Source organism: Ostrea edulis, chromosome 8 (assembly GCF_947568905.1).
Source record: "Ostrea edulis chromosome 8, xbOstEdul1.1, whole genome shotgun sequence".
Lineage (NCBI taxonomy): Eukaryota > Metazoa > Mollusca > Bivalvia > Ostreida > Ostreidae > Ostrea > Ostrea edulis.
The window spans coordinates 54552103-54567320 of NC_079171.1; the positions used below are offsets into that span (position 1 = coordinate 54552103).

General features: G+C 36.1%; 2 protein-coding genes across 2 annotated transcripts in view; one reads left to right on the plus strand and one right to left on the minus strand.

The window, feature by feature from the left end:
- The first annotated feature begins 211 nt into the window (after window positions 1-211).
- Window positions 212-7465, plus strand: LOC125661940 (myosin-6-like). Its single transcript, XM_048894110.2, has 2 exons — window positions 212-2055; window positions 6866-7465. Exons 1-2 carry the CDS (start codon window positions 267-269, stop codon window positions 7285-7287), a joined length of 2211 nt encoding a protein of 736 aa, XP_048750067.2. The 5' UTR covers window positions 212-266; the 3' UTR covers window positions 7288-7465.
- Window positions 7466-11630: 4165 nt separating this feature from the next.
- Window positions 11631-15218, minus strand: part of LOC125661972 (receptor-type tyrosine-protein phosphatase alpha-like) — a 119693-nt gene continuing 116105 nt past the window's right edge. The window contains exons 24-27 of the mRNA XM_056146483.1: window positions 14502-14621; window positions 14266-14414; window positions 13891-14026; window positions 11631-12714 (exon numbers count right to left, since the gene is read on the minus strand). Of these exons, the coding sequence (XP_056002458.1) occupies window positions 12643-12714; window positions 13891-14026; window positions 14266-14414; window positions 14502-14621 (477 nt within the window). The 3' untranslated portion in view covers window positions 11631-12642. The remainder of the gene's footprint in view (window positions 12715-13890; window positions 14027-14265; window positions 14415-14501; window positions 14622-15218) is intronic.

Consider the following 15218-nt stretch of genomic DNA (forward strand, 5'->3'; position numbering starts at 1 on the left):
AAGATCAAGCACGCCGGAGTTATAATGAAATAAAATATTCAGCTTGAATGGCCTCACGTCTTCATCCAGTACACTTCACATCTGGATCCATTATTGCTCAACACGCATCTCGTCTACTTTAAAATTTCCGCATACAATTAAACTAATTTTAGGGTCTGGGACACAATAAAATATGAAAGCGCGCATTCTTTACCGCGGCTCGACATTTCCATTTCTCATTTGACCATCATCATTATGAACGCACTGCACGTTTGTCTCCAAATATCATGAAAGCTAAAATGTTAAACTTGGCTATATTTTTCGTAGTTTTGGTCTTTCCTTTAGCATCGAATGCTGTAACGGAAGACAGATCTAATCCTCTGACGTCATCGATCAGTGATTATGAGCGATTGCGTCAACGCGTCTCCCGGGAATCGATGATCACCACCACGGTGATGAATAGCGTCAACGTGCTGCAGTTAGAGGTGTCTACGATTCTGAGGGAACAGAGGCAACAGAATCAGAACATAAAGCTCCTTATACAACAGGTGGCGGCCCTGTCGAAACTTAACACTCAGCTGAATTCCGAACTGATTGAAGTTAAGCTGAACTTAAGTGAGTCCAATACGAATATGAAGGAAATGGTTGGCCAAAACAACAGGGATATTGAAGAAACTTCCACCAATTTTTCGAACGAACTCGGGGAAGTTAAAAAAGAGATTTCTCGACAGAATAATGACATCGAAGTGCTTCAAGTTGACTTGAAACAGTTAAAACGCTCGGCAGTGGATACCAGGGTCTTCCAGGATAAATACACTTCGGTGACGCAGGAAATCGGCGAAATGAAAACCGCGAACGGAATGAACAGTCACGTGATTGAGGAATTACAGAGCGAAGTTAATCAAATAAAAGAAAGGACATTAAGTAAAACAGAATTCCTAGAAAAACATTCCTTAATCATGGGTGAAATGGAAGAAGTAAGACTAAATGGCGCCAATAATAGTCACGTGATTTTGGAACTTCAAAACGAGGTGGAATCTCTTGGTGTCAATCAAACCGATTTCGGCGATCAACTGTTTGATTTGAATGGGGAAGTGACGTCACTGCAGAAACAGGGTGAGGTGTTACATAAAAATCTGACTAGCACGATGGGAAATCTGACGTCATTAGATTTAAGTACTAAGGGCATGGGCACCTTAGTATCTGAACTTCAGGTTGACGTTAATGTGGCACAGAAAAGTAGCAAAGACCTCGGGGACATCGTTTTAAGATTAACCAAGGATCTGATGTTTCTGCAGTCAAGCACGGCGAAGTTAAGCGATATCATGGTTGGAATTGAAAATAACGTGACGTCACTGCAGGTAGAAAATGAAGGTCAGGTGACTTCTCTACTGAATTTGAAAGGCAACGTTAGCTCTGTTAAAAGTATCAGTAGTGTAATTCAAGGTAGTGTTAAGGAAATGGGAAAACGTCTAGACGCTCACAAAGACAGTGGTGAAGGCATGGCGGTTGTTATTTTTAGATTAACCAACAATATGACGTCCTTACGGGAAAGGAACGAACAGTTTGATCGAAATATGAATCACTTGAAGCAAAATATGACGGAACTTCAACAGAATGAGAAATGGTTGAAAAAAGAGGTAATGCACATCAAAGAAAACGTGACAGCATTGTACGACAAGAACGCAGACTTAGATGACAACAATGAACATCTAACACAGAAAATATTATCTGTCCACAGAAAACACAACAAACTGGATGAAGAACTTTTCGATTTAAAGAACAACGTGCACGTTTACCATGAAAGAAACAAGAAACTCGGGGACTCTCTATTGGGACTTGGCGGGAATATGACGTCAATTCAAATGAAATTTGACGCATTGTATGACGTCATCGATACTCTCATGTACAACGTGACCTCCATAGAGAGAGGAAATGGAAGACTCGACGACGCGATTGATCAGCTTAGTCATAATGTGAAGTCCCTGCAGAAGAAGAAAGAGAGCATCGGAGACGTACGCCCTCGCCCGTCCAGTTTTCATTACACTGACCAGGTAGCTCTGCAAAGAGGCGTAGGTTAGTATTCTAAAACGAGGCTCATATCATTGCAAACAAGTGGAGCAGCGTAGTATTCTAAAACGAGGCTCATAAAATTATCATTGTAAACAAGCGGCACAGGTTAGCATTCTAAAACGAGGTTCCTATCATTATAAACAAGAGGCGCAGGTTTGTATTTTAAAACGAGGCTCTAAATGCAAATAAGAGACGCATATCGTATTGGTGTAGGCTAGTTGAAATGAGACACGCGGTAAAAGGGAAAAAGGTTTGTGGATATTGGACACTTAGCAAAGGGTACAGATTGATATAAAAAAGTATCGGCAACAACAAGCAACAAATGCCTTTATCACAGCTATATTGTAAAGTTGCAGAGGATTTTGTTTGTTTAATTGATTTACGTCCCTTCAAGGATTTTTAATGGTGTTGAAAAGTCACCAAGTGTAGAGAAAGTGCCACAAATCTAGACCTATGCGCATGTTACTCACGGCCGTTGCAGTATGAGTTATTTTCATAGTTGCGAAGTCTATTGTAATATGGTCTCAATAGAAAGATCCGTGACTCTCAGTTCCGCGAGTCGAGCATTTGGTGTTGGAGAAGTCACTATTTTTACATATATGTATTACATCTAGGTTTGACGCGGTCAAGGTAGGAGGGGACGGGGCTCCAACCTACACCCCCCCTCCTCCCCACCACGACACGAACTTTCTAACTATCTAACCTCTTACATAGCACTGCGACTTGTACGTTATAAAGACCACGCGGGTATTAGTTAATATAATAGAGATACATAGCTGAACTACTCACCCCCACCCCCATCCCCCACCCCACCTCTGAATACAGTTTACGTCATTGCTTCATTTGAATAGTGTTGTCTGATACAATATAGCCATCAATATTTTTCTCCTAAAATCCAAAATACTGATGCACTTCAAATATATCGACACTCCGAAACTTTTTCTCAGAGAATCGGGTTATGAGAAAATAAGCCGAAATTATTTCCATCACTATTAAATCCAAAATATACTGATGCATTTCAAATATATCGACACTCCAAAACATTTTCTCAGAGAATCGGATTATGAGAAAATAAGTCGAAATTATTCCAACACCATTAAAACAACGTATCCGGGGCAGCTACATGCAGATATGATTAACGTTTGATTTAGAAATGTGATAATAGAATATGAATGAAATTGATTCGCTAAATATTAATGTAATATGTAATTAACATGACGTTCAAAGAACGAGAGATCACAGGAGCTCGTGAAAAACAAGGGAGGGCTGTCTAAGGCCTCGTTAATTCGCTTGTATATATATAATATGATGTCAGGGCATGACAAATGTACAGTGATAGACCGATATAAATCATATGCTGGCATGGTTTCAAGCTGATGAATATTTCGACTGCACTTTCTCTTAATTTGTGAAGAAAACAAACATAATAGCTAAAAAAAAGATTAAATTTTAATAATGTGGTGGAAAAAGGGGAAAAAAGAAATAACAAGTAGAATTAGATAGCAATATTTGACATTTCACTTTATAAATTTTTAGATGTATTTGATCAAAATCTTGGAATGGAAGAAGTGGTCTGTTGCATGTACTGTTTTGGAGTGCACCTTGACTTGAATGAAAAGCCATGAATGATTAATGGTACATAAAAAATTTTGACTGCTCTGTACTAAAAAAATACAAAACAAGAAGCATGTTCTCCAAATTCGACCAAATTGTTTTTCTGAACGACATTTTAAAGATCAGATCAAGAATTTTTTTTCTGAACAATATTTCAGAAATCAGATCAAGATTATTTTTCTGAAAGAAATTTTAAAGATCAGATCAAGATTTGTTTTCCTGAAGGAAATGGAGGATTACCTCGATAATTCATAACAGGGGGAATAAGACTTTCCGGAGTTTATTATAAACTGCATGCATATAGACAAAAACTAAACCGCTATTTAACCAATTTTAAGGAAGATGTGCGCCTATCTGGATCCGCGCATGTAAATGTATGAACCCATATCTATAACATTACTGTACTTCATACAGCAATGCATCTTTCACCCCCTCCCTCGTTTGTACATTTCATCGTGTCATTTACGGTTATCGTAATATTTTCCGGAAGTTGAATACAAAGTCACACAGTGCCGTTTAGGTGACCACAAATCTTAATCAAATGTTCTCTTTTGCATAAATTAGCGGCCGTGGAGAAATAACGGGTCTATTATTGCTTGTAAGAATTATAATTATCACGTGTTTAACCATCACCCAATGCAAATTAAGGAACCTTGTTATAGTTTTTGAGAAATGTCGTGCCACGCTGACAATACGCCCAGTGTTTGACTTTCCAGAAAGAACATCTTCTTAATTAAAAATAAAATTAATTTACTGTTTATGAATTTGATTTCAGACATCGCAGGTTATGCACCGTCTTTCGTTTTTTCGTGCTGAATTTATGTGCATGCTTTGAATTGAAACAGTACAACTGAATATTGTCCTTCGTTGAAAAGGAAATGAACAAGTATTTATATACATGTATATAGTAATTGTAAATTCGAACTAGTCGACTTTCCCACCCCGTTAAACAATACATGATTAATCAATAAACGAGAGGGACGTTAAACAACACACGATTAATCAATAAACGAGCGGTATTATCATGACAATCGATTCCCTCGCATGCATCAGGACATTATTAGATCATGTTTGAAGGACAAAATACACACAACGTCCAACTCACATACAATTAACAACTGACCTAAATATGACTGCATTTTCATTTTACACATACTTGTAATTAATGAACCACAGCTACTAATTATGTATAAAAAACGTCATAAAGTTATGTATTGGTAATTATTAAATGTCATACATCAGAAAACAATATCCTTTGCATTTATCATTAGACCAGCACGTCTGACTGTCCGGGAAAACAACCCTTCGTGTACTGCGTCCTAATATTAGAATACGCATCTATAGCAGCCCCGCCCCTCGCAAAATTTGACTTAAAATTATTTGCACTTTTATCGTTCAATAAAAAAAATGTTAGAATTGAAAAGTTTAGCTTGATATACACAGCGACACCGCCATCATTTATTTCTAATTGATTGATTGATTGATTGTATCTTGTTTAACGTCCCTCTCGAGAATTTTTCACTCATATGGAGAAAGGCTTCAAATTTAGGGTTATGCTCGGCGTTTACGGCCATTGGGGAGTGAAGGTTCTTTAGCGTGCCACACCTACTGTGACACGGAACATCCGTTCAGGTTTTAAAAATTAAAAATCTAATTGTTTGATTTCCCTCACGCTTTTATATATTTACTTCAAATGTTAAGGTAATCCTTAACATGTGAGTTCTTTTCACTTTGAAAATAATCAGTAAAACAAAGCCGTTATGATAAATGAGAATTTTATGATATTCAAGAAGAATTAGATGAGAAACGTATTAAAACATAATTACATGTATCAGAATATTCACGCTTCGCTTCATATTTACACTTACATGTATGTAGTATACATACCGTATTGATACCCCCCCCCCCCCCAAAAAAAAACACCCCAACAACAACAACAACAACAAACCCTCAAAATCGTCTTGATATTGGAGACATCTATTTCTTTTAATCAATTACGTGAAGATCAATTAATATAATTCCTAGGCAATTGAAATTAAAAAAAAATTATATCATTTTTATGAAATGCACTAATTTGCGTAAAATTCTACTTGAATTTCACCATACGTGTTAAAGCATGAAATAAAAAGACGTATAGATCTGTACAGATTAGAAGTGTAAAAAAAAAATTACAATTACACACACACGTGTACACACACAATGTAGGATTAAAGTGCAATTATATATTTTTATTACACTTTCATGTAAAATAATTGAATTTGATTGGTCGAGAAACATTTGAAAAAACAACAACATATTTTTACCTTCTGAGAACAGAAAGCACGCACTCCAGGGTGATAGTATGTAGCCACGGGTAACAGTACTCGACAACGGATGATATTGTAAAAAAAAAAAATCACATGCGTCAAATTTATGCGCATACGGTTCGCCGTAGATTGTTAGATGACGTCGTTTGAGCGTTTGTAATACACACGATTATCCGCATCGATATACGAAATATCGCATGACAGTGATTGATCAAATGTCAACAGACGTACGTCTTTCTGCTTTGTTGTTTATATAACATTTAGTATGATAAAACAAATATTGCATGTAGTTGAGGGTAACATTGAGCATTTTCACCCCTCGAGGATTCCTTGTCAACCGAGGCGTAGCCTCCGTTGACAATGGTTTTCGCGGGGTGAAAATGTTTAATGTTACCCTCAACAACATGCTCTAATTTATATAATATATCATATTGGGGGCGAGTTGCACTGAGACGAGGCGAGTTTTTTTGAGGGCGAATTATCTTGGGATTGAGTCATCCAGCATTCATCAAGATATAGGCCTCACTTTGGGTATGACCGATCGACAGGGAATGCTTACTTCTCCTAGGCACCTGGTCTCACCTCTTGTATACCCAGAGGTCTGTCTTTTCCCTTCTTTTAATTTCGTAATTTAGACCAAAAATAATAATTATGTATGATTCGTTATCTTCACCTTGCATGAAGGAACGTGTTATTTCAAGAGAGGGGGCGAGTTGTCCCGAAGAGGGGGCGCGTTTTCGTGAGGGCGAGTTGTCTTAGGGGCGAGTTGTCCCAAGGAGGGAGCGAGTTGTCTTGGGGGCGAGTTGTCCTGATACCGTTTATAGAATCTATGAAATGTATCACTGTTTGCTATCTTCACTTCTATGATATAAGTTCTTTTTTTGTACTTACAGGTTCGCCGCGTGTAGCGTTCACGTCTCAGATCAGTCTAGAGGGCGCTATTTCTGACGTAAGAAGAAACCAGACAATCGTGTTCGATTTAGTGGAATACAACTTAGGAGGAGGTTATGACTCATCAAGCGGGAAATTCAAATGTGAAATTGCCGGAAGTTACGTGTTTTTCTTCAACATCTTGACCAGGCCTCATATGAGACTTGGAGTGGACCTAACCATTAATGGAGAAACGAGATCGGCTTGTGCGTACTCAGGGGCGGATCCGAACTTTAGTGTAAATGGAAGTAATATGGTGGTTGTGCATTTGAACAAAGGGGACGAAGTTTGGGTCCGTGCCCATAAGAGCCGAGATCCGCCACCTGGTGTCATGTTGTCAAGCTTTGCAAACAGTTTTGCAGGATTCCTTCTATACGAGGATTAATTGGGGCTCTGTAAGGTTTTAATTCATAATTTCAATGTTCAAATATCTTCAGACATTTTGTGTTGTGTACATCTGTTTGTGTAGACTGTTGTTGGCCACGTGTTTATTTATATATCATTTTATTTACACATAAAGGGATATGGGTTCTGTTACGACCTGTATTACGATTTAATATTCATTTGTTTTTCTCGTTCATTACTTCAATAAAACAACACTGGTGTTCCTGAAATCGGATGTTTAACAAAACAAAAAAAAAAAAAAATCTTTTGTTTGTCAAACATTATAGTATAACAGTTTACACATTTTCCCAGTATTGAACATTTGAAAATTTTATTTCGTCCAACAAGTAAATCAAAAGTTTACTTCACTTGCAGCGGAAACCCATTCTCATTAACAACCCGCTGAGCTAAGATGCTGCATATTCTTATTGAAAGGATATCAGCAAAACTGTGACACCTATCTTTGAATTTCTAACAACGCGGGGCATACAGCCGCACTGACATTCATAGACATTCAGTAATATTTACATTTCCAATATCCTTGCGTTTGATAGCTTTAGCGTATTGTAATGGTAGGCATTTCCTCATGAATGTGGTACAGGTGTGGACGATGCGTGCACGAATCTTGATAAATAGAATACTTGTATTCCGACAGATAGAAACGGGTAATGTAAACATAAAAAGGAAACTTCATTTTTGAAATTATATGAGGAGACGAACTGCAAGCTTCACATCGGCATACTTTTCATGAAGCGCTAATTCTAAATTCCATTATGACAGAGTTGTGTCATGAAAATAATCATTTATTACGAAAAGAAAGAAATTCAGGAAAATTCAGAAACCCAAATACTCTACGTGTTAAATTTCAGATTAATTACGGTAGATTAAGTTTGTAATTTTTAAAGTCTTTTTAATGCTTTATTTTAATGTGTTTCACTAAGAGGTATGACAGATACTATTTTTTATAACATTATGAATTCATATTTCAGCGGCATTTTCTTCTCAACGCCTAAGGAAATATATGCATGAAAAAAAAAAAAAGAATATAGTTGGTAATTTTTTGTTTCACGTAATTTCTTTTTTATTTTGTTTTGTGAATACTGAAAGATGACAAATGACGCTAATAGTTATTTTGCAGGAAGGTTAAATTGCATTTCTTGTGTGTGTGTGTGTGTGTGTGTTTACACTTTTCTATTTTTTCGGTATATTTGACCCCAAATGCACACCTTAGTACATAATATATTTAACTTACAATAGATTGACTTATTTTGACGGAGGAATTACGGCATACATTGTCCATAAGTAATGCAGAGAGTTTGCGAAGGAGCAATCACCCACTATTGCCTTTGTAAGTTACTGACGAGAGAAAAGTACTAAGATTTTCTCTCTCTCAAAAATCCAATTGGTCACGTATGCCTCTATCATTGCATGCTACTATTTATTTGAACATGCAAAGAAATGCCTGTTAAAATAATCATGTTCTCGGAGAAATCACACATTGATGGTAGTTGAGAAGAAAATGCCGCTGAAATATGAATTCATAATGTTATAACTACAGTTCCAAACTCCACGGCTGACTTCATACCTCGATAGGTTTTATCTGTTGATATTATGTTATTTGAATACATGAAATGGTTGGTGCCTCTTGGGTCTGGCTCCAGTTTTGTCTGGAAACAGTGACCATTTTCAATGGCCGTAAAGTGTTTTATTTGTATGTTGTATGTCCTGTCAAGAATGTTTCACTCATATAAATATATCAGCTTTAGGCGACGAGTCACACACTTTGACCTTTTAGTTTTAGTTTATATGCATGACACTCAATATCGTACATGTATTGCAATTACCAATCATTATTGTGCCATTGCCCAGTGTGTTACGTGTACGGAACCTTCAGTTACTGTAGAATCATTTAAATTCGTGGCGGCCATTTTTCGTGGATTGCTGAATTTTTACGGGTTCGTGGGAACGTAATTTCGTGGATTTATATATTTGTAAGAAAGACAACTCTGGAATGTCCATTCGTTGCGGATGTAAATTCTATGAAAATTGAGCCACCACGAATTCTAATAATTCCACAGTATAATGGCTGGAAAAAAAGATGATACTTAGAAATTGAGAAGGCTCCTCGTGGAGTCGACAAAGGCGAGATTCATGGAATTCTGACCCTGTCCCTTAATGACTCTGACCATTTGAAAATGACCTTAGGTCGATTTTACTTCAGTGAACTTATGAGGAACCATAACTTATCATGATTCTCAGAACCTGGTAATATAAAACTATATATATATTGGTTGTGATATTGTTATAATTCCAGATGGTGCATAATTTAAAGTTATTTCATGTTCACCAAATGTGAGAGGCGGCTAACTTTTAAGATTGATTTGACAACTTATGTTTTGGGTAAAGTATTTTCAGAAAATTATCGTTGTTGACGAGAGCAGGCCCCACGTTTTACCACTGAGATTATTCATATTAGGGAGATTCATATATTTGTCGGTAATATCCTGTACGGCTGATACTTATTCCAAAAACTGTGTATACTATCTATGTTCCGTCAGATTTATTTTAATTCAACATGCAAGGCGCTCTGCAGTGTTTTATACGGAATTTAAAAACACTAAAATGTTTGACAGACCCTCTCATAACGAATCCCTATCATGATCACTAACGTCAGTCCACGTTACTAAGCTTTACAATGACGCAGCAGTAAATAGTCTATAAATGTCTTCACATGGTTATAATTCACGGTATCAATTTACTTAGCATTTCGACGCACATTATAGGCGAAACGCTGCTGACAAGCTCTGTGAAAGATGGGTTTAACAATCAAAGTCCCATAACTCTAGGATTAGACATAGAACAGGCGCCCGATTACTTTCACGATAGATTAGTCATTGTGTACAGTTCCATCGTCTTTCCAATTTCAGTGCGAGATCCTAAAGGTATTTGAAAGAAGATAAAAACAGCAATTAAACACAAAATTATAATGATACGAATTTAAAATGTATATGGAATATTTCCCGCTAAACTGTAAATTAGGGATGAAAAATATATCGCCATAATGGCTGACTTTCGCCTACCTGTGCATCTTCACAAGTCAAGGGTTATTGATTCGTTACCTCGCACTAACCCTTGACATCAGTCGCTATTTAAAAGTTGGGCTCGAGAAAAAGGATGACGCAATATGCTAAAATAAATCAGCCAATGGGATTTCTTGTTTCAGATGAAAGTTTGGTAAGGGAATAAACAGAAAGTAAAAAATGGCGTCCGTTGACGAAAAGATATGTGAAAAACATCAAATCGATCATTTGACTGAAAACCAAAAGCTTTCGATATCATGTATCAGAAAAGAAAAAGATGTTTTTATTGGGACTAAAACCGGCAGTGGTAAATCGCTATCTTACGAAGTTATTCCCATTATTTTGGGGGGAAATGCAGTGACGCTGATAGTCGCCCCACTTTTCAACATCATTGCGTGTTAAATTATTTCGTAACGCAATCAATAATTCATCGTCCTTTAATTGTTGTAGTTTATTATTTAGTTCATAGTCAATTTTAGACAACTTGTTTAATTTGTTAAAACATAGTCGACAAACGTACTTTGACAATCCATCATTTTCATTCGGCTCATACCCCAAAACCTCGTCTAATTGTTTCTTCAAGCAAAACGAACTCCCGAAAATCAATCGACGGTATCTGTCTTGTCCTAATTGGCCACAAATTCTACACCATAATGCCGTCGCCATTCGTGTTTACTGTTTAGTTTAGTTTTCGACCGATTATAAAAGCCGTTGTCTGATTGGTTTGCAGCTTCAGGCTGCAAACCAATCATATGCTTCTTCTCGAGCCCAACTTTTAAATAGCGACTGATGTCAAAGGGTTAGTGCGAGGTAACGAATCAATAACCCTTGACTTGTGAAGATGCTACCTGGGTAGCTCAGTCGTTAAACATGACGACCGTTGTGTAGTTCGTCTGACAGGGGTTGTATTGTTTTCAGATCATTTTCTACTAAAATTGCATTCTTTTAAAATAAGGTAAATCTGAAAATTCACAGTTTAAAATAGTATTGCATTTATTCCCCACTTTACATCCATATAGAGTTCCCTTGCGTAAAGCATAAAATAGTTTGCTGTTATAATTAGAACGTGATAATAAGGTGTTTTTCTCTTTTCAGTTAAGAAAAGAAAAAGCTTGTGTTAAATATTCATGTGCCTTTTCTTCAGGATTCAACATTTTGTTTTCAAATAATACGAACATGAAATACACCTTTCACGTTCATTATTCGCACATGTTGGGAGTTTTTTTTGTTTGAGGTAATTATCAAACATAAAATAAAAGTAAGGGTGATTTTTAAAGTCATTTTTTATTAAGTACATGTACAGAAAAAAAAGACCTTTAGATGAATTAATAACTACTAATGTATAATTAGATTAATTTAATTCATTGCATACTTTTTGAAAAAACCTATAATCATAAAAAAAATTCAAATCAAATTATTATATATTAACCTGTTATTAACTTTGTTATCTTTCCAAACATCCAATCAGACAAATGTAACTCTATTCGATGAGAGAATACAGCTTTTGGTTAATTACAATTATTATCCAACATTTATTTAACTTTAGATATAGTAACATACTAATTATAAAGCGCCTAAACATTAGAATGATTGTAAAAATATGATATAAATTTTCTTTAAAGTGCATAATTATTTAAATGATAGTAAAAATGTAATACAAAAATACATATACTCTGAAGGGCTTAAACATTAGAATGATATAAAACATTGTAAACATAAACAAAACCAACTGAAATAGGCAAAAAGCACATTAAAAAGGATGTAAGATAAGCAATCACAAATACCTTAGTTAAAATGATATTGAAACATTTATACTGCACAAACACGACATACATAGACGGCTATTTAAATTTTCGACGAGTAGAAATAAATCAGTTAGCAAATCAAATCCATGTAGTTAAAACCCCCAGTGACTGGGTGTAAAGTTATGTTAACTTGATTTCAGTTATGAATTGATGGTCAATCTACAGCAATTTCACATTTGGATTCCATAAGATGGAAGGATCACTATATCTAGATTATTTTTGCTTTTAAGCAGCATGTCGTCCAGCACACTCAGACTCCTATTGTCTATGTATCAATCACAATAACATTATAACCATTTTACTAAAAAAAAATGTCCAGTTATTTTTTTCCTCATTAAAATACACAGCTGAAGAGATCACGTTTTCACAAAGTACCTGACGGTATGAAAAAAAAATCAAAACCACACAACCTCCAACCTTTTTTCTTTTTTACGAAATTCATTTCTTACGCACTCCATAAGATGAACGTCGTTAACAATTTGCGTACACACCGTCATTTTGCAAATATTCCGCCACAACATCATGGCAAAGTTGGTATTCATCCTGTAAAAAAAAAAAAACAAAAAAAAAAAAAAACCCAAATATTTCAGTCGCATTAGAATGTTGACGGGTCATTCACAATGGAAGCAACATATATAAAGTCATCTTCGCAAGCCAAGTGTCCGAATCGCTGACACCCATCTCCCCCTTGGCGGATTTAGTCACATTTTAAGCCTTCGAAATGTCGCGCTTTGACTTTCCAGAGCATTTTGTATTATGCATTATGTATCTATATGTGTGATAGAGAGCAGAGCGGATAAAATGCCCCTACGTTTCATCTGTCAACTCCATTTTGTAATCATACACATGTAACAGAAATTATAATGCGTTATCTGATTGGTTAGAGTTTGTTTTCGTCAAGAACGATAACTCACTCGATCCGTAGGATGGCAGTTCAGTCGCAACTAAATCCGTCAAGGGGGTATGAGAGTAAGCGAATCGGATACTTGGTTTGCGAAGATGCTATAAACTATAAAGAGTTTTATTTGAAAAAAACTTCTAAGTGTAGAACAGTATAAGGACACTAATACATGCAGTTCAAAACTTCATGTATGAACGGTATTGTATTCCAATCTAGTCCAGAGCGTCATATTAATTTCAATCAACATTGAATATCATTTTGACAGATTGTTCAAAGGATATTTTCTAAAAAAACTTACATATTACAAAATAAACTGGCCCCACCTTACTCCCTTATGTTTACATATCAAGCTGACCAATGAACTGTGATTCCGGATTTGAGTTTGTGCATGTATGTTTCACGTCTCTTCGATAATTTTTCCCCTCATATTGAGACTTTACTAGGTGTAGATGAAGTCATACAAATACAGACCTCTTTTTGGCACTCATAACCAGATAAGCGAGGGTTCTTTAATGTGCCAATGCCTAAGATGGCACAGAGCCACTGCTATAACTTCTAAATGCCACGAAGCAACAATCACTACCTATGTTTACGTCGAAAAACGCAAATAGGTTTGATGCAGTCATGACTCAATGTTCGAATTCAAAACCTCTCGAAACTGAAAGCTCTAAGCACTGAGCTACTGGGAGCTGTGGTAAGACATTTTTAAGAATTAGATGTTTAAATATTTACTCAAGAAAAAGCCCTGGTAACAGTGGTTCTTGAACACCCCCCCCCCCTTGACTGCGTTGTTATTGACTTGGTTTTGTGATACATACCAAAGAAGACAGAAACTCAGTTCTGCGAACTTGAAGCTGACGTGTGATGGTGAAGATGTCCACTTCTTTGTCCATGGCGATCTGCTCCAGTGCGTTATAGACAACACAGAATGGTCCACAACGCGTGGCTCCATCACTGATAAAGTTAAAGTAATAAAAATAAAGTATTTACTTATACAAATATGCCATGAAATACGATATTACAAAATACGACCACAGAGATAAAAAGTAGCTTATTCTTTATTTCAATGATTAACGATGTAGTAGTATTTGGCATTCAACATCGAAGGATTGGCATAGGTGTTTTCCTATGATGATCTAGTATATTACACAATTAATCACTCCATTATCATCGTGATTCGCAGTCAAACGCACCTTGACAAAATGAGAATTCTTCCCTCCTGATTCGTCTTTTCACTTTTTGCTTCCTTGATCACGTCTAGTAAGGGTCTCTTGTTTACAGCAGCGTCTTCATCCTTCCACGCTTTACATTCCAACACAGTTATTTGCTTCTCAGACCCTCCCTAGAAAACAAATAACGACTGAGGTATCAATATTTCTTCTTAATTCAATTATTAGTGTAAACATAATCAATTACTTTAAAAGCGTACCTTGCAGTCTAAGTTTATCTTCGTTGTGGAGACATTTTCTGAAGTTGTTAAGGTTGTCAGTCTCACTGTGAAGTTTCCCACTGTTTTGGTGTTGTTTTTTGATGGAAACCAAAGGGGTGACTAAAATTTACACAACATTCGTACATGTATACATGTTTTACTACAATATATATATATATCCACTAATATGACTTTCAAGTTTTGTCCTTTTTTTTTTTTTTACCAATAGTGATTTGTTGATTGTTTTCTTATTTTGGAGTTTTGATCAGTATAGTTACATCACATTGGCACACTGTTTTTGGCTATAATAGCTCTAAAACTTCATTGTTATTTCGGATTTCAAAAATTTCGGTTGATTATCACTGAAGAGACATTATTTGTCAAATGCGCATCTGGTGCATCAAAATTGGTACTGTGTAAGTTTTACATTATGACCCCTGGGTCGAGGCCTCTGAAGATAAAGAACAGTGATCAATGGAAAAGTAACGATAAATAAAATTGATCAATGGCATTAATCCTATAAAGAATACAAATCTAAAGATAATGCAAACACGGACCCCTGGATACACCAAATATGGGATCACATTCTTTGACGGAGAATTTATCCTCTGTTGACCTGACATACCCGCCGTGAACAATATATGTTGATCGACAGGTAAACGGAGTAATCCGTCTTCAAAATCGGTATGTCAAGAATAACCAAAGAATATGTGTGAA